We start from the raw sequence: 21,045 nt of genomic DNA, 5'->3' as shown, positions 1-21,045 counted from the left end.
CCCCCCAACACACACGTTTTTTCTGTGTGGGTGTGAGGTAGTTTTTTTTTTTTTTTAAAGCTCTAAGCAATGTAAACCAAAGCCCCAAGATGTCACCATCTCATTTAGCAGCATGCATGTACCAACACATCCATTTTGAGGAGAATGTGGAGTAACTGATGGAATACAAAACTTTACAATCAGAATGAAAACAGTCTTGGGGGCATGGTGTGAAGTGGACACTTCAGGTTTCTTTGGAAAGTCAGTGGTCTTGGGATGGTGTTTTGCCGGGGTAAACTCATGTAGGAACATCTCCCCAAAGCGGACACAAGTGAAAGGATATTTTGCTAAAGCAAGCACATGAAAGGACATGATGAGGGGTTCTTCTCTAATGACATGCATGTATTAGTCTGCCTTACTTACACTGGGCTGTTGAGCTCCATTTGTCATGACTCCATAGAGAGAAATGCTCCAAAAATCTTCTGGTGGTGCGTTGGCAGCTTCTTGCCACTTTGTAGGCAGAGTGATTTCAGCTGATACAGACTCACAAGGTGAGGCAAAGCCCATGGAGGCCACATGATGGTTGGAGGGAGTATAAATAGGACTGAATGGACACTGAGAGGGGCTTGCTGGCATAGCTAGCTCTGCAACACTGCTCTTGGTCTTGGCTGATCTTCACTTCATTGAGCCACTGCAAAGAACTTATCCTGGCATCCCTGTTGGACCTAATCCCTCCTGCTGACTCGCCGATTTGGCTGAGGCCTGGCTTCTCTGCTAGGTCATGCCACGGCTACTGATTCCTGTTTGTTATCCTGACTCTACTGAACTAGACTGCTGGTATATTTGTGAAGTATTTTCCAGTGGATCGAGCTGCCGCTGCTGAATCCTGTAAACTCTACTGATGATTCTTGACAACACAGATGGGATTTGCTCCAAAGAACAATTTCTAAACAGGTCCAGTTCCCCTGTATCCTAAATAACCTTTCTTTTCTACTACCACTGGTGGGTGGTGGGCTAGAAGGGAGGTTAAAGCATTTAAGAACCCTTATTAAAAGTAGGGTTGAGCCGGATGTCGTGGCGCACGCCTTTAATCCCAGCACTTGGGAGGCAGAGACAGGTGGATTTCTGAGTTTGAGGCCAGCCTGGTCTACAGATTGAGTTCCAGAACAGCCAGGGCTATACAGAGAAATCCTGTCTCGAAAAACCAAAAAAAAAAAAAAAAAAAAAAAAGTAGGGTTGAGAAAAATTAAAGCTACAATGGTGTCTAGGCCTCCTGGATTCTACATTCCTCACCATGAAATAGCCTAGGTGTGGGGGTGGCGCAATGCCTGGGCTTACATGGATGACTAGACTCATTGTTGGGCACACTAGGAGCATGTATGGAAGTCTCCTTGCTCCTAGAAACTTCTTGTAAAACAGAACACCATAGTTGCTTCAGATGTAACAGCAATATTAAAATTGAAACATTTAAATTTTTATACATATATGTTTTTTAAAGCGTATGTCTACATACAGCATGCATGCAGGTCACTTCGGAGGCCAGAAGGTGTAGAATCCCCTGGACCTGTAGTTAACATGTGGCTAAGAGTCACCCAATGTAGGTTCAGAGAAGCAAATTCAGACCTTCTAAAAAAAACAAGTGCTCTTAACTGCTGAGCCATTTAGTAAGAGTTTAGTTGAATATAGTTCATATAGCAAAAGATGAAAAGCTAACATCCACAAATAACAAAAAAATACACAATGTTTGTCTTTTTTGGGTCTGTTACCTCAGCTGGGAGGTTTTTCTTTTTCTAGCTACATCCATTTCCTTGCAAATTTCATAATTTCATTGTTCTTAACAGGTAAATAATATTCCATTGTGTAAATGTACCATATTTTGATTACCCATTAATCAGTTGATGGACATCTAGGCTGTTTCCAATTTCTAGGTATTATGAATGGGGCAACAATGAACATGAATGGGCAAGTATCTCTACAGTAGGATGTAGAGCCATTTGGGTATATGTCCAACAGCAGTATAGCTGGATCTTATGAAATCTATTTCCAGCTTCCTGAGGAACACTGCCACACTAATTTCCACAATGACTGTACAAACCTGCACTCCTATCAGCAAAGAATGAGTGATCCCTATTCAACATCTGGCATGAGCTATCATTTGTTTTACTTGATCTTGTCCATTCTGACAGTGTAAAATGAAATCTCCAAGCAGTTTTAATCTAAATTTTTCTGATGGCTAAGAATGTTAGACACTTCTTTAACTGTTTCTCAGCTATTTGTGTTCCATATTTTAAGAACAATCTTAGTTCTGTATCCCACTTTCTTTCTAGTTTTTTTTTGATATTTTCTTTATTTACATTTCAAATTGCTATCCTGAAAGTCCACTATACCTTCCCTGCACCCTGCTCCCCAACCCACTCACTCCCGCTTCCTGGCCCTGGTATTCCCCTGTACTGGGGCATATATAATCTTCACAAGACCAACGGCCTCTCCTCCCAATGATGCCTGACTAGGCCACCTTCTGCTACATATGCAACTAGAGACACGATCTCTGGGGGTACTGCTTAGTTCATATTGTTGTTCCTCCTATAGGGTTGCAGACCCCTTCAGATCCTTGGGTACTTTCTCTAGCTCTTTCATTGGGGGCCCTGTGTTCCATCCAATAGCTGACTGTGAGCATCCCATTTTTATCAGAGTTGTTTTATGATGTTCAGTTTTCTTAGTTCTTTATATACTCTGGATACTAACCTTCCATGGAGGTATATAATTAATAAGTAATTAATTAATAAATAATTAATAAAGACTTTTCTCCCATTCTGTAGGCTTTGTTCTGCTTTATCCAAAAGGACTGGAGAGAGAAGATCTTTCAAGGAAGGGAAATTGAATACAGTGTGATGGAGAGATAAACAGAAAAACTAGAATAGGAGGATTAAATAGGGAGAGGAATAGGAGAGAAAAGTAAAGGAGGGAAAACTAGCACCAAAGGCACTTTTAAAAATCATATGTAAATCTACTAATGCAAAGCTTCCTAAATATATATACATATACAAAAGGAAGTTAAATGGAGTTAACCATAGAATGGGGAGACAACAACCCAACTAGAAATCTTATATTATCAAGTAAAACCTCCAATGCCAGGAATGGGTTACATCTTGTTGAGTACTTGGCCAAAGAGGTCCCACGACTCTCTCAAACATTACAGGCTATTGCCAAGGCAGCTAGTTGTTCTCCACAACCTTTAGGGTAAGGTCCTAATGAAGAATACACTTATATCATTGAACACAGTGAAGAGAGCTAGAATCGTCTCTCCTACTGACTATTAGCACGAATGGTTCTGGAAGGTACTGTGCACAGCACCGGAGGAGAAAGATAATCATCTATGTTACACAGTTAAAAGCCCTGTGATCTACAAGTGACCAACCTGAAAGATAGACTGGTGCACATAGCAGCACAAACGCTATGGGAATAACCAACCACCTTTTGGCTGGCTCACTTTATGAGATGGAACCCATACATGACACTGCTAAAGTGGCCAAGAACCCATGACTTAACCCAAGTTAACTCATGGGTCAAGGAGAAAATTTATTATTCTGCTATGGGAATATAGCAAAAAATAACTCCTAAAGACATACTGCTGAACTGTTTTCACTACATCACTATTAAATTCTATAAATGCATTCATCAACCATCCTGCTTTTAAATATCATTCTTGGCACTCAATTAGGATTGCTGAAGTCCACTTTATTTTGTACTTTACATTTTCAAATAAAAGCTTAATATTATAAAGTATTTACAAAACTTGTGAATATTTTTATCAACAAGAATTTTATACAATTTTATATAAAATGAAGAATCAAATTTCCCTTAAAAGTCCAATGAGAGAAAAAAAATATACCCTCTGTACTGCTTTAAAGTCTAATGCAAACATTTCTTGAGCCATCTGACTGTGACAACCTAAATATGTTAAGTATTGGTGCTAGGATGATATAAGAATACAGGCGCACCTCCCATGTCTCTCATTACAAAGTTATCAACCTGTGAGCTCCTCCCTGAGCTCCTCCCTAAGTGCCTAAAAATGATGCATAAACCAAACCTGTCAGTAGGAGGTATGATGAATAATACCATTCATTCTAAATCTTGGGCATAAGGGCTTGGAATGTAAAAAAATTTGGACGTTCTCCAACAGATAAGAGACAGCATTAGCTAGGTTGTGTTTCAAAAATGTCTAGAGCTTTTCATATATATTATCAAACGCTTTGTAGCCACAAGCTTAACAACTTGTATTAGTTGACCCTAAACACAATATGCCTCGAGTCTATCTACATTTTTACATTTTGTTTTGTTGCTGTTGTTTTTCCTCGTTTATTTTTGCTTTTTAGTGTTTTTTCTTATGCCCAAAAGAAAACACCTGTATCACACATTGTTATTTGATGTACTGAAAAAGGAAAGAAGTAACTGACTTCTCAGGTCAGTCAAAGGCCTTGTCTTTAGCAGCAATATTTTAAAATTTTAATTTTACCAGCCCAATCTTTATGTAATCAAGATTAATAGCAAGAAAAATATGCCTAATAATTCCAATTCATTCAATATTTAGCTGAAATATTTTGACCAAGGAATAATACTACCTGTCCAAACTGTGCCATCCATAAGTAAGTACATAGGAAAAATTGCTTTTAAAACCTAATCTTAGTACTTCTAACAAGGGTAACAATGGTCACCTCATGAGAGTGTTCAGACTGAAAGTAAAGACAATGTCTAGGGATTAGCATTCAACAGTCTTTGAAACCTCAGACCAAGTTAGTCTATAAATTAAACAAAGTATTGCTGATGTTCCTTTTTGTCTATTAAAATGAATATTGTAGGCCTCACCATCAATGAAAAGCAGAGTATTTAAAAAATTTAGCTATAATTTTGAAATCATCTGACATCTAACTTTCAGGGACCAGATATCTTGACTCTACCTTCCTTCTTCTTCAATATAACCACCTCATAAAAATAAGAGAACTAAAACAATCCAATCATGATTATTTTTAAAAGTCCTAAGAGTTGGAGGATAATCAGCTCAGTAAGTTGCAAGGCATTCTATGTCATGATGTGAATTCTTCTCATTATACTAATGATCCTCCCAGCAGGACATTACATCATTCAAAGTCAAGTCTTGTTAGTTTGCCAATTTCCCTCATATCCTTGTTGCATTTGTTCTTGTTAGTTTGCCAACTTCCCTCATATCCTTGTTGCATTTGTCGTTATAGCTGCCTACAAGGCAAACTGGTTCAACTTCTGCAACTGTCTAATCCTGTGTGATGTCAAATCCTCAGCCTGATCTGGCTACCTTTCCTCTTTCCCACCTGCTGAGGCCATCCTCCATGGCCAGTGTAGTCAGTCATACCTGAGCTCTCTAAGGCTACTCAGCCCTACTTGCCAGAGTCTTTGATGGGGAAAGGATGCTGAGGGGGGGTAACACAGACTATAGAAGTCTAGCATTGCCCTACAGCCCAGGTGCTAGTGCCATGGTTCCTCCTAGCATTTTAAAGCATTTTTAACGAAGGACATGAACACATTATTGCCTATGTATGGCTGCATATTATGTCACTTTTAAACAAGATCCTTTTTCTCTTTCGTATCATTAACCCATCATTTATACAGGACCAGGGCAACCCTTTAACTTTTGAGTTCTTTGGTTACTCTTCAATAGTCAATACAGGAAAAGGCTGATGCCTTTGCCATCGACCTGCAGAGGGAAAACAGAGGCAACTGGGCACGTATATCCACTGAGCAATACTTCACTGTGGCTTGAGAAACAACAATCATTTCTAGGTGGCAACTCACTCCTAGTCCAGGCCTTCCTCAATTCACTTCCACTTTGGTTGGCTTTTGGGCCTTTTTGTTTTGTTTTTGTTTTTTTCTTAATGCCTGCTCTGTCCCTGAATATGCATAGTACACAGCAACACTCAAAGAAGAAGTCTTCTCTGAACTGAGAATGCCTTTTGTAGAAGGAGGCTGTTGCCCTTAGAGTAAGGCTAAAATGTAAAAGTCACAGCTCAGATGTAAGAGTTGAGCTGAGCCCAAGTGCAATGGAGTAAGCAGACACTTCATATCAGTGTATATATTACAACTGTTCAACAGGGGGCAATAAAATATTTTGAAGAAGTGATTCTTTTTGTCTTTTGAAGAAAGGTCCTGTGTGGGCTAATGATAGCCCTGCTGAAAGGCCAAAGAGAAATATGTTCCAGGAGAATTTCACAACAAATAATAAATAATGGGTAAGTCATAGGCCAAGGAACGTAAGAGCTGCCCATGCCACAGTTCCTACAAGCTTTGCCAGCTCTTCTGGAGAGAGTGGTGAGCTGTTTGCCAGTCTTTCTCTCACATGACTTTCACCATTCTCCATCTCTGCAAGCTGGTTAAAGGCACAGGGTATATGGTAGAGCACCAGTGCTGTACTGTTCTCCATCTTTGGGCACCGACAGACCTGGCTGTGGTCCTTACAGACTCAGGACTCCGGGCTTAGTCTGATGGAAAAAAAAAAAAAAAAAAAGCAAGGAAAATATACAAAAGACACACATTTTCACTTTTATGAGTCTTTTCTCTATTTCTACACACCCAGAGACGGTGGTTTTGTCATGGATTCAGAAATTCTCCCAAAGTTCTCATTGATGACTCATACAGGAATCTGAAAGAAATAGAGAAGACACAGATTCAGATCCCCTCAAATGCAGAGTTTACACATGGTCTGCAGCAGACACATTTGAAAACAGCCTGTGCCCTACACAGAGCACAACAGTTTCACAGCCGTAAAGGTAAACGGCTCAGCACCCATCACAGAGCCCATACCCTGAGACCCTGGTGATCACATCTGGGCACAGGCTCAGTAGCACCCACTCACTGGCAGCGTCCAGCTGGAGGGTACTTCTTCTCTTAGCACTGCCCTTTTCTGCATAGCACACAGAAGCACAATGTGGCTCGTCCTACCCAGCATTCAGTCCTGACCCTTTACTGTATATGAGGAAACAAGGAAAATGAAAACCATCATCCACCTTCACCACCATACTCAACTACTATGGCCACCGCTTCTCTGCCCCCAGCCAAGGGAGAACTGCCTGAATACCCAGCCCAGTGACAGGAACACTGAGGCAGTCTCTCCCCTGTCTTTCAGGGGTCCACTCCAATTTAAGAAACATGGTTGGACAGCTCCTACATAAATTACTGCAGGGTGCCACTGCAGACTTACACATACCCATTTACAAAGTGCAAGGTTCTGTGACATTCCACTGCTGTATATAATTACAAGGACAAGCCACCTGTGGCAAGAACATGTTTTCCCACAGAGGCACATAAAGGAGAGTTTAAACATTTAATTGAATAACACTAGCAAGCAATAATGAGTAATGTAAGTAAACTCACTCCTATCTGCTACACTTGGGAAAAGCACAAAAACACATTTCAAGAACAACTTAAAGAAACTGAGGTCATAAGACTCTTGCCTTGGTTTTCTTGGGAGTTTTCTCACAAGCACTCAGAATCCTCACATGACTCCACTCTTGAAACATGTTCTGACACTTAAGTATGGAGATAATTTTCTAAATACAACACCAAAACTCAGAGTTGGATTTTGATAAAACTAAAATTTTCTGTTCTTCCAACATGGACCTAAGGTCAACTAGGGGCAGGGGTTGGGGGACACTAATGTAACAAGAGAATAAAGGCATAAACCACCAACTAGGTGAAAATACTTATAAAACATATAAGGAGGTGGTACTAAAAATATACAAAGATCCTTTCAAATCAACTAAAGAAAACAATCAACCTAATTAAAATCTGAGCTGAAGATCCTTTTTTCTCTTCATTTTTAATTTTATGTGTATGGGTGTTTTGGCTGCACGAATTTCTAGCATAACATGCAAGTAGTGCTTGCAGAGCCTCGATGAGGGTTGTAAGATTCCTTGGGACTAGAATTACAGGTACTTGTAAGCTGACATGTGGCTGATGGCAATCAATGTCTGGCCCCTGAAAGAACAATCAGCCAGTGCTCTTAATTGCTGAGATGGCTCTAGACTGTCACCTTAACTACAAACTAGAATGATCTAAAACCCAAGTTGCTTAGTCAGATTACTTGAAGTAGGAAGATCCACCTAAATGGGAGGTCACACCTTCTGGAGACAGCCTACACAAATTGAGGCACAAAAGGACATGGAAGAAGTAGACTTTTTCAGTTGCATGCCCTCACTCTTTTTTTTTTTTTTTTTTTGGTTTTTCAAGACAGGGTTTCTCTGTATAGCCCTGGCTGTCCTGGAACTCACTCTGTAGACCAGGCTGTCCTGGAACTCAGAAATCCACCTGCCTCTGCCCTCCAAGTGCTGGGATTAAAGGCGTGTGCCACCATTGCCCGGCAAAAGCACTAGCATGCCCTCATTCTTAATGATAAGTTCATAAGTGGCTGCCAGTATTAAATTCCACTTCTTTAGGATTCCAACAAGACAAAAAGACTAGCTGCTGTCTAGGAATCTTCAAAGATGCCAGCATCAGATTGGTTCTCCTGAGTCATCCAGTCTTGTGGATTAAACAACTAGTGAGACAGCCATTGCAGGACTACTCAGACCACATTCTACAAGCCAGTCTAATGAAACCATTTCTAATACACATTCATTTTGTTCCATCTGAGCACCAAAATGGATACATTCCATTTTGTCTGCCTACTTGCCTATCAAGCCATCGTAGTAAGCATGACACACAGTACTATGTGGAAACAACAAGAACTCAGGTAGGTCTTCCAAATCCACTCCACTTGTCTACATAACTCAGCCAAACCACCCATCTGGCAAGGTGAGGAATCTGACCAGAAGTCAAGGTAGTAATGCCAAGAGCCAATCAGCCACCCTATCTACCAAGATACCCTGGGATCATATAGAGCTCTGTGCCCCTGACCAGAGATAAGTCCCCCAAGACTGGCCTCATGGCCACCTATCTTAGGACAGTATAAAGTCCTGCACTCTGCCCCCTCCACCCCCACCGAGAGCACTGCCAAAACTACCACTGTGGCCCCAGATCCTGCTAATGAAAGAACCAATTCAAGAACCCACAGAGTCCTGAAGGTCAACTGCAAGAATTTAAACCCATAGAAGGTTTACTCCTAGGTGCAGAAGATGTATCTATACCAAGGTAAGCCAGGACCACTCTCATACTCCATTCACACATCAACACAGAGTGGCCTCAAGACTGAATACCAAACAGCATTCAGCTGATCCACAACCTGACAAGTTGATATAATGAGGAACAAAACTCTAAAAACTTAGTAAAAAAACCCAACCCCAGATGCCAAGGTCCCATTCCAAAAGCACAGGCAACATGAATAAGCAAAACATCTCCAGATTTTAGCACATTCCTTGTAATGTTCCCTGAGAAAAGCAACGTAGCTAATGCATATGACAGTAATTGCAAAATAGGAATTAAAAGTATGTTCAAGAAATTCAAGGATAATATGAACAAATGGCTAAATGAAGGCTGCGAAGGCGTAAACAGTTGAATAAAATAATGAAAAACCTCTTAAGATACAAAATGGAATTTACTAAAGAGAATCACTAAAGAAAAGTTTAAAAAAAGACTCAACATGAAACACGCTGTCAAGCAAAAAGTAAAGAGGAAAACTCTCACCAATAGCATTGATCAAGTAGAAGACAAGAGCTGAAGAGAAGATGGATGAAATGATTTATTCATTAAAAGCATGCTTAATTTCAAGGCAGGCATGGTGACACACACCTTTAATCCCAGTACTTAGGAAACAGAGGCAGGCAGATCTCTTGAGTTGAAGGACACCCTGGTCTACAGATCGAGTTTGAGAACAGCCAGGGTTACATTTAGAAACCCACGAATAGAACATGCAGTACTTCTGGCAAACTGTAAAGTCTAAACCTATAAAGCATATGTATAGAAGGAAAAGAAACCTAGATCAAAGGCATAGAAAACAGTTTCAATAAAATCATAAAATAAAATTTACCAAATTTAAAGAAAGAGATTCTATTTAGGTGTCAAAGGCATACAGAGCACCAAATAGGATCAGAAAAAAACTCTGCCACATTACATAATAATCCAAACACTAAGTGCAAAACAAAAAAAAGAGCATTAGAAGCTTCAAGAGAAAAAGACCAACTCACATCTAACAGCAGGCACACCAGAATAACACCTGGCTTTTTAATGGGGACTTTAAAAGAGAGAAGTACCTAGAATGATGGTCTATAAAACCACAGATGCCAACTCCAAAATACTATACCTAGCAAAACTATCAGCTGCATTTAAAGGAAAAGAAAATTCTACCTTGGTAAAATAAGATTTAAGGAGTACATGTCCACTAAGCCAGGTTACTGGAAAATGCCTCAGTCTGAGAAGAAAATTAAACATACCCATGCAATATAAAACTCAGAATGATTAATCAAAAGAGGTTTAAGAAAACACCACCACACTGTCCAATAATAACCCTTAGTATCAACATTACCAATTACTAACTAGATACAGATTAACAGATTAGAGAACAAGAGTCATCTTTTTGCTACCTCTGAGAAAAACACTTCACATCAATGATGGACACCATTTTAGGATTAAAGGCTAGAAAAAGGTATTCCAAGCAAGTGAAACAAAGGAACAAGCAAGAGGAGCTATTCTAATACCTGTCAAAATACACTTCAGACAAAACTAATCAGAAAAAAACAGGAAAAGGATATTTCCCGTTCATTAAAGGAAAAAGGCAAAGAGGATATTATAATTATAAATGTGTGCTAAACACAGGAGTATCAACTTTTATTAAAGAAGAAGAGGAATAGAAAAAAGGAGGAGGAGAAAGACCAAAGAAGAAAGATAAAGAAGGAGGAACAAAAGGAGGAGGAGGAGAAGGAAAAGAGGAGAAGGAAGAGGAGGATGAGAAGCAGAACTAGCACTGCTATATTTAAAACCACAGATTGATCCCAGTACAGTGATAGTGGGTGACTTCAATACTCAATTGGATTTTTTGTTGTATTTTTTTTGTCTTGTTTTGATTTTTTGTTTTGGACCTCTTTACATGGTAGCTCTTTATATATAGTCCTGGTTATCCTAGAATTCACTATGTAGACCAGCCTAGTCTCAGATTCAGAGATGCACCTGCTTGTACATCCTGAGTGCTAGGATTAAAGGCCTGTACCACCACACTCAGCTGACATCTTAAATCAAATAGATTTAATAGTCGTTGTCTTAGTCAGGGTTTCTATTCCTGCATAAACATCATGACCAAGAAGCAGTTGGGGAGGAAAGGGTTTATTCAGCTTACATTTTTCACATTGCTGTTAATCACCAAAGGGTCAGGAAGCAGGAGCTGATGCAGAGGCCATGGAGGGATGTTACTTACTGGCTTGCTTCCCCTGGCTTGCTCAGCTTGCTTTCTTATAGAACCCAAGACTACCAACCCAAAGATGGTACCACCCACAAGGGGCTCTCCTTCCTTGATCACTAATTGAAAAAATGCCCCACAGCTGGATCTCATGGAGGCATACAGTCTGGAATAAAGACTTTCAATTGGCTGTAAACTGTATCTAAGTGGTCTTCTCTGGTCTATAATATCACCAAGGGATAGGAATGAACCTTGACACTCCCAGAAGTACCTGCATTTATACTTGGGAAATACCTGTGGTTTTCAAATAAAGCAAAACACCCAAAACAATGTCTCATTTGAAAATCATGAGTTGAAGTAAATGGTCTTTTTTTTTTTCTATAGCAAAACTTTACATATGCTTGTTTTCTTTTGTTTCTGAAAAGCATTAGTACCTCAAACAGAAACACCTGTCTTAGTCACCATGACCAAGGCAACTATAAAAGAAAGCTTTTAATTTGGGGGCTCTCAGTTCCAGAGAGTCATAGTCTATAATGGCAGGAACTAAAAGCAGCAGGCATGGCACTGGAGCAGAGGCTGAGAGCTTACATATGATCCACAAGCACAGGCAGAGAGGGAGCAGACTGGAAATGGCTTGGAACCTCAAAGTCCACAGACAGTGGCACACCTCTTCATTCCTTCCAAACAGTTCTACCAACTGGGCATCAAGCATTCAAATACATGAACGAACTACGAGGGCCATTCTCATTCAAACTATCACAATCTGCATCCTATATCCAGCTTCTATTCAACGTGGCTCCAACAAACTGAATAAAAGAACAATCCCAAACATACCTAGCTCTCAGCTGGAGTTAAGTCTCATATTTACCTTTCAAGGCTATCCTCTTCCAAAGTGATCTCCATGAAGGTCTTCAGCTTTCTGTTCACAGCTGCTGCAACTTCCTTCACCTTTGCACTCATATGTTTACCTGTAAGAAGATTGCATTGAAAAAGCAAAAGATCTCAACATCAGTACATATACATATACTTGGCTGTGCACATGGGATCAGTTTTACAAGTTAACCCTGGCTGACTGCAGGATAATTATGCTTTCCACGGAGATGCTGTGAGAATGCATCTGCTGTGAGTGATAATGCAATTACCAGAAAGGAAGGAAAACCGGCACAAACCACATTCACCCACCGTTTATAGAACTGACAGGTGCTCAGCACCCAATATCCATGCTTACAGCTCCTCATGAGGCATGTCCTTTGCTCCTTAGAACACAAGTGCTCTGTGCATTTCAATCAGGGGAAGTCCCTCAGACAAGCCTTTTTGGTGCCCAAACTGGCTAACAAACTTTTTAAAGAAACATAATAAATAGACTGAACACCTTAACTCCAAAATCTATAATCTGCAACATCTGAAAATTCAAGACTTTTTGTTCCACTTATATGTTTCAGATTTTGAAGTATTTCAGATTTAAAATTTTCAATGCAAACCTGAATATAGTCAGCCAACGAGGATGCCACTGTACTTCACACTGAGGCTGATATATTACAGGTATTGCCAATTATTTTTCCAGTACCACTTCTAATGGCTAAGTATTTAAGAGGCATAATGCCAACATGACCACTGGGTTTTTTGTTTGTTTGTTTGGTGGTTTTTTTTTGTTTTTATTTTGTTTTGTTTTGTTTTTTCAAGACAGGGTTTCTCTGTATAGCCCTGGCTGTCTTGGAACTCACTTTGTAGACCAGGCTGGCCTCGAACTCAGAAATCCACCTGCCTCCCAAGTGCTGGGACTAAAGGCGTGCGCCACCACACCCGGCATGGCCATTGTTTTTAAAAAATATATTTTAGAATTATTTTTGGGACTGGATTTCAATAATATTGCCCCAAACTTCCTGCGTCAGCTTCGTAAGTAGCTGGGCCTACAGACCTGTGCTACCAAGTTCACCCAGATTTTTAGACATGAGTAACACTGGGCAAAATCAATAGCAATTCAATTTGGAGCTGGGCTAGCTATTAGCAAGAGTAAGGCAGAAAGAAACAAGGGTAAGGCAGAAAAACTCCAAGTTCAAGGCCTGCCTAAGTTAAAGTGAGTTCAAGGCCAGCCTAGTTAGTTATTCAGACCCAGTCTCAAAATTAAAAGAGGAGCTGGTGTCATAGCTCAGTGACAGAGCATATATCTAGCCTATGGAAGGCAAGAGGGAGAGGAAGGGTTAAAAAAGGAAAGGAGGTAAGGAAAAAGGGAAAAAGGGGGAAAAGGAAAAAGGGAGAGATCCAAGTCTGAAGTAGAGTGATAGTTGCCTGCACACAACAGTTAAGTAAAAGATACAGGCGTAGAACAGGTAAGCTTATGCAAAGAGAGGCCCAGTGGACCATACTGCATTTAGACAGCACTAGGGAGCAAGGCTGAAAAGGCTGTGAGAAGCCTATCCTGGCAGAGGGGAGGTGAAACAGAGGCCAAATTTCCAAACATCTCTAACATTAAGAGCAAATAAGGACATTATCAGTAATGCACCAGACAAAGGAGAAATAATGTAACCAACCTTTGTTAATAACCAAAATAATATGCAGAACAGCTGTAAGGCACACAATGCCTTCAACATCACCAGAAGTTACACATGCCTTTAGTTCATCCAAAAATGACCTATAAAAATCAGCAAACATCTGAAATTATTTCACATCCTAATATCTTACAGAAAAATAAACATGGACAAGGTTCACCCATAATCATAACCACCACTTTTCAGGTAACATGGGAAAGTGCCTGAGGTCCTCCCCTATGTGTATTATATGTAAGTTCTTGAAGATGAAATGTTAAAACCACATGGTATGCATAGAAGGAGAACAGGAAAACCACGGCCTTTGAAAAACACTGGTTATTTTCTATAATTCAAATGTACATTAAAAGATATTTAGTGTGCTACTGAAAGGCAATCCACAGCTCTCAAAATGACACAATTTCACAGAATGCATCTACACTATATAGTGCTACATGCAGTCAAAGTCTGAAAAACAAATCCCTCTGTATTGTCAGTCCCCTGTGCCTAGAATCCCAGTCAAGGGATAAATGGGCTGTGGAGCCAAGTTACAGCTGATTGAGTGTTGAACAAAATCTGCACTGATGTTTTATCCGCAGTCTTCTGAAAATACAGTGTGCTGGTTAAGTTCTTGTTATGTTGAAACAAACTAGAGTCACCCATGAAGAGGGAACTTCAACTGAGAACTGCCTCCATCATCAGACTGGCCTCTGGGTAAGGCTATGGTACATTTTCTTGATTAATGATTGATACAGGAGGACTCAGCCCTCTGTGGGTGGAGCCACCTCTGGGTAGGCAGTCCTGGTTATGTAAGAACGCAAACTAAGCAAGCCTTGGAGACTGCATGCTGGCAGGCAAGCATTTCTCCATGGTCCCTGCTTTAATTCCTGCCTCCAAGTTCCTGCCACAGCTTTTTTCAATTATAGAATGTAACTGGATACGTAAGCCAGATAAACCCTTTCCTTCTCACACTGTTTTTGTTCAGTGTTTTATCAGAATAACAGAGAAGCAAACTAAGGCAAAAAGTGATACCAAAGAGTGGAATATTGCTGTGATGGACATGACCATATTGCTTTGAGGGAGGGTTGTGGAAGGATTTTGGAGCTTTGAACTAGAGAGGTCACTGAATGTTCAGAGCTTACTGAGCTGTTCTGGGAAGAGAGAGATGTTGAAAAAAGATACAAATGGAGGCCTGTTTGTGAAGTTTCAGAGGAAAGCATGTTTCTAACAGGGTTGTTTATATGAATTAATTTAAATTAATAATCTATGGAAATGAAAGCTTTTGTGTTACTGAAACAAATGATGCTGGTTAGCTGGAGCTGAAGAATCAGCTGTGATAAGAGACTAGCATCACTGAGGTGATATCTGGAAAGTACTTTCTCGGGGTCAGCACACAGAAGTTGGGGGTCTTTTGGGAGGAGGGGGAGGTGGATCAAGACTGCAACCCAAGCTGGTAGCCAAACATGTTAATGTGTAAGAGTTCCCCACATGGAACTAGTTTTGAAGGCATGAAAGGGATCATAGAAAGCAGCTGAAGCTTGGCACCATATGGCAGCTGGAGTCCCCAGAGAGGCCAGGGCCTTGGGACAGCCATTCAGAATAACAGCAGGTATTACAAAGAGCCAGCCTGAGTCTACTAGACAAGCTGTGTGGGGTATTCAAGTACTTTGGAGCCCAGTAGACCTTATACATGAATTCCAAATAATTTAAAGCTACACTGACTGTCTTTGCTTAAGTGTTACTATTTTTATGCCTTGCTTCTTCCCTTTTGTAATAACAAAATATATAAGTTGTTTTTTGTTTTTCAGGAGCCCACAGTTAAAGAAATGCTACTTTGAAAGTCCAGTTTCTTCCTTTTTTTTTATTTTTAAAGTATTGAAAATTTTAAATACCATGGGACTTTTAATGTTACACTGATACTTTTAAAGTTATACAATGTTTTATATTGTGAGATATGAAAGGAAAGGCCATGGTTTAATAGTGATATGTAAGTCAAAATGACAATGGGTGAACTTTGCTACTTAGCTTTTGTCAACTTAGCACAAACTAGAGTCACCTGGAAAGACCGAACCTGAATTGAGAAAATACTTCCACCAGACTGACCTGTGGGCATGTCTAGGGTATATATTCTTGATTAAAATTTATGATGTAGGGCCAAGCCCACTGTGGGAAGTGCCACCCTTGGACAGGTGATCCTGAGTTGTATGGGCAAGCAAGCTGAACAAGTTAGAGAACGAGTCAGTAAGCAGTGCACCTAAATGGTCTCTGTTTTCAGTTCCTGTTTTGTCTTTTTCTCCGTGATAGACTAGATAACCTGAAAGCTAAATAAATCCTTTCCCCCAAAATCAAGTTGATTTTGGTTAGTATTTTATCAAAACAACAAAGAAGAAAAAACACAGAAGAAGTTTTTTGTTTTGTTTTTTTGTTTGTTTTTCAAGACAGGTTTTTCTCTGTGTAGCTCTGGTTGTCCTGGAACCTGCTCTGTAGACCAGGTTGGCCTCCAACTCACAGAGAGCCAATTGGCTTTGCTGCAAGTGCGGGGATTAAAGACCTGTACCACCACTACCTAGCAAGAAACATTTTAGAACACACATTTCTTTCCCCTTCTACCAGAATTTAGTTGTGATAAACACAGCTCAAACTATTTTTCTTAAGGAGATAAAAATACCTTTGAAGACTGAGAGTAAAAGGTAATAGAGCAAAAATAAATAAATAAATAAATAAGGTAATAAGAGCATAAGGCACTGGGAACAATTATAGAAAGGACCGTGCCAAGATCAGAGAGAGAAGACAATTACCTGACCACATCCGAAGACTTCATGATTACTCCCACTAAACACCTTGAAAATGGAGGAAGGTCATGAAGATATTGTGGAAAGGTCAGCTCTTCTATATCAGAAACCTAGAAATGTTTAACATCAGTATATTGTAAGTGGCCTGGACTGACAACTTGGTTCACACTGATCTGAGTCTCTTCTACCTGACAAAAGCATTCCAGAATGCTTTATACTTTATGCTGAGCCACTTTAACCAGGTCTCCTTCTCAGCCCAGATTAGAATCTCTCTGTCTCAGAATTTTGGTGTTTTGGTCTAAAGTTTCCCTGTTGTACAATGGACAGGGTAGGAATATATTACCCTGGCTGTGAGTTACAGGATGTGGAGCAGCAGGCCTGGCCTCTGCCCACTAGCTTGGCAGAACATACCTATAACTAATGTGACGGATTCTCACAGAACACATCCTGGACATCCATATGAGGGTTGACAGGTCATTCACCATTGATGAGTAAATTCCTCATGTAAACAGTTTCTGAAGTAATTTGTAATTCCCATTCCCAGAGGAGGCGTATGTCTATTTTCTTCTATAATCACCGAAGTATGGACATGCCCATCTCACCTCATTTCTCCCTCCCTGTCCTTTGCCTAAGTCTTGCTGTCTTGGGGACACTACATTAAATTATAAGGTTTAGCACCCACCAACCTAAGTGTTGAGCATACATTTATGACACACTGAGAGAAAGTACTACTGATTAAAATAAAAATAATGTAAAATACAGTAATACTTTTTAGCCTATGTCCAAACAAATCATCTGACCACAGCAAAGATGGAAAGGAAGTTCTAGTAGGGAGACAATAACTAGGAGAGTCCTACGAAGTCTAAGGGAAGTGAATTCATGAAGGCACTGTGATGAACTGACACACATGAAAACCCCTGGTCCTCAACCTTCCTAGTACTGCCTATAGTTCCACATGTTGTGGTGATCCCCCAACCAAAAAAATTATTTTCATTGCTACTTCATAACTGTAATTTTGCTACTGTTATGAATCATAATGTAAATACCTATGTTTTCCAATGGTCTTAGGTGATCCCTGTGAGAGGGTCACTCAACGCTCCCAAAGCGGTTGTGGCCCGCAGGTTGAGAAACACTGCTCTAAAAAAACAAAACAAAACAAAAAAAAAAAGAAAAAGCCGGGCAGTGGTGGCGCACACCTTTAATCCGGCACTTGGGAGGCAGAGGCAGGCGGATTTCTGAGTTCGAGGCCAGCCTGGTCTACAAAGTGAGTTCCAGGACAGCCAGGACTATACAGAGAAACCCTGTCTCGAAAAAACAAAACAAAAAAACAAAAAAAAAACAAAAAAAAAGAGAAACACTGCTCTAGACAAACCAAGTAAGAGCCAATCCATAGAAAAGATAAACTGTAGCAGTAGAAAAAGCTAGGCATGGTGACTTATGCCTGTGACCCAGCACTGTAGAGGGTGAGGCAGGGGTTTATCATGAGTTCTAAGTCAAGGTGACCTAAAGTGTGAGTCCCTGTCTTAAATGCTGGTGTGATTAGCTTTAAGAACAAACAGATCAGTAGCTTTCTTAACATCAGATAAACTATAAGCATCCCAAATGAAGACACTTGTCAGGAGTGGGGTTTTATAAATTACTTATACAATACTTACAACACCTTAACTATGAAGACAGATCAGGTAACTATATTATTTTTTCCCTTTTTTTTTTTTGGGGGGGGGGGGGGCGGGGTTCGGGACAGGGTTTCTCCGTGTAGCCCTGGCTGTCCTGGAACTCACTCTGTAGACCAGGCTGACCTCAAACTCAGAAATCTGCCTGCCTCTGCCTCCCAAGTGCCGGGATTAAAGGCGTGTGCCACCACCACCAGGCAGAAACTGTATCCTTAAATGTGTATGCAAACCAACCAGGGAGATCCCAAAAGGAAAACTGACAAGAAAATGAAAAAAGAACAATCTGCAGTCAAGGACAGAGCCTTTCAGAAGACAGAGCAGTCGTCAGTACTCTTCTGAAGGGGCAGAGCCGTACAAGTCTAACTAGAAAAGGATACAGACTCAGCGGTTGCACTACTTGGCTCACTGCACAGTACAGGGCAGTATAAAAAACATGAGCAAACTGTGCTGAGACAGACAAGTTCAGAGTCTAGGTCTGTGCAAAGGCCACTAACTCTTTGTAACTTCAGCTGTAGAGCCTTCTGAAGCTAAGTCCTAATCCTAGATTTACTCAGGCAACTATAAATTCTAATTTATGTTTTAGAATTTGACAAACATCATGTTGACATTTTATAAAGCAAAAATTGGAAAATTAAAACAATCCTTCTGGATTGAAGAAATATCTTAGTGGTTAAGAGCACCTGTTCCTCTTGCAGAGGACCCAGGTTTGGCTCCTGGACCATGGCTCATCATGGTCCTTCAAAAATCATCTGTTAACTCCAGTTCTAAGGTATCTGATGCCCTCTTTTGACCGCCATAGGCACCTGGCAAGCACACATATACATGCAGGCAAACGCTCACAGACATAAAAACAGAATAATTTATACTTGATCATGTTGTATGCTGACATTTAGGCAGCAAGCAACTGTATCTGACAATGCCCTAGAGCACTGTGCCACTGTGTAGCATCTGGGTAAGCAGACTCAGGGTGTGCTACAATGAGAATTTGCATCTTCATTTCTCAGAATACCCATGGTCAAGCAATGCATCACCATCTTTACGTTCATGCATTCAGTGAGTAAACCCACTCTCCTCCAAGTCACTACTACCTATGTGTATGTGGGACATCTCGGAGTCTAAGAAGAAAAGGACCATTCCGCACGCTCTCTGTGGTACTGTATCACTTTCTGTGTTAGCTCAAATGGTCTCCTGATCAGATCAATCTTTAACCAAAAAAGTTAAATCTGTGTAAATAAGAGTCTTCCATTCACCTTGAGCTATGCTAGGAAAACAGATTTCAAAACTTCAAGTTTCTGGAGCTAGAGGGATGTCTTGGCTGCAAAGGGAGCTGGTTGTTTTTACAGAAGGGCCCAGGCTTAGTTCCCAGAACCCCAAAAGCACTGACAACAACCTGTAAATCAGTTGTAGAGTATCCGATATCCTCTTATGGTCTCTGCATGCATACAGTACACATAAACACACTTAGCTAAAACACTCATACATAATATTCAAGCTTCCTACGGTTGGAATGAAAAGAGAAAGACATGCAGAGAGTAAACCAATGTACACTAATAAAGTTCAGAGCAGTCCTGAATAGTCTGCCCAACTATCCCTGCTCTCATCTTCAGCAAAGAGGAACCTTGAGAAACTATCAACTCACTCAAAAGTCTGAGAACCAAAAGACAAGTCCACATCCTAGATCCACCTCCATCAGGAGTGATGGCATACTCAGCACATGCTCCACAGCTGCCATCGGGCTCCAGACAGCCAAACAGCTGAATGGAAAGTACAGGAACTGGCCAAACAGTCCTGACCAAAACTAGAAACACCTAACCAAGTCCTATAAGCAGAACAGTTGAGAAACAGCAGTTTCAGGATCCATAGACCTCACCTTCTGCAGCTGGTGACTTATCTCAACCACAGGTGCAGCAATCAAAGTAGAAAGCACAGCATGGTGCACTGCAGTGTCCTTGTGCCAGGACTGGATAGTGGTGATGAATTCATGAAGAGGGGTCTGAACAGAATGAAAGAGCTACAAGAAATCACATCAGTCATTGTCAGTAGAGCAGTAAGAAAACAAGTACCAGGTGTGGTGGCTCACATCTGTATAAAAGCAAAACAGCAGGCTGAGGCAGGAGGACTGAGGTGAGTTTGAGGCCTGCCTGGGCTACACTGTGAGTTCCAGGCCAACCTAAACTAGAGAGTAAGATACTGCCTCCAAATAGTAATAATAATAATAATAATAATAATAATAATAATGATAAATAATAAAATACCTGCTGGGAATTGTGGCATATGCCTTGGGAGGCAGGGGCAGGTTGATTTCATTGATTACAAGGCCAGCCTGGTCTACACAGTGAGTTCAAGGACAGCTAGAGTAGAAAGAACCTCTCTCAAAAACAACAATAACAAAAAATAAAACAAACCAATGATATAAAATAGATCAATAGTAAAAAGGGAGGGATGACAAAAAGAAGGCAGTAACACTAAAAGCCATCAGCTCAGGCAGTGTATTCTGAATGACACTACTCAGTGGATGGGGTAGACTTGGCAGGGATATTAAGATCAAGCATAAACCACATAAACAATATGCCAGCAATGTTCACATATTTCCATCAGGAAAGTCTAGAATAAAATTGAGACTCTTTAGTATTTCATAAATAACCTCTCATTTAAACATTTTTTAAAAATTAAAACAATAACAGTTTACTGATAGAAAAAAGTGGCTCTCTGTTAATGGTAGA

The 21,045-nt window shown here is 40.4% G+C and overlaps 1 protein-coding gene across 3 annotated transcripts in view; it reads right to left on the bottom strand.

The window, feature by feature from the left end:
- Positions 1-3,701: 3,701 nt before the first annotated feature.
- Ncapg2 (non-SMC condensin II complex subunit G2) overlaps positions 3,702-21,045 on the bottom strand; it is a 53,929-nt gene continuing 36,585 nt past the window's right edge. For 2 of the 3 annotated variants that reach the window (XM_085830721.1, XM_085830723.1), the window contains exons 24-28: positions 20,193-20,333; positions 16,656-16,759; positions 13,864-13,964; positions 12,201-12,300; positions 6,501-6,649 (exon numbers count right to left, since the gene is read on the bottom strand). In XM_085830721.1, the coding sequence (XP_085686847.1) occupies positions 6,598-6,649; positions 12,201-12,300; positions 13,864-13,964; positions 16,656-16,759; positions 20,193-20,333 (498 nt within the window). In that variant the 3' untranslated portion in view covers positions 6,501-6,597. The other variant, XM_085830722.1, reaches the window with a different exon arrangement.

Source organism: Mus caroli, unplaced genomic scaffold, assembly GCF_978045245.1.
Source record: "Mus caroli unplaced genomic scaffold, Mus_caroli_1 scaffold_14, whole genome shotgun sequence".
In the NCBI taxonomy this organism is placed as follows: Eukaryota; Metazoa; Chordata; class Mammalia; order Rodentia; family Muridae; genus Mus; species Mus caroli.
The sequence above is the reverse complement of the archived record's forward strand: the minus strand, read 5'-3'. Positions and strand labels throughout refer to the sequence as shown.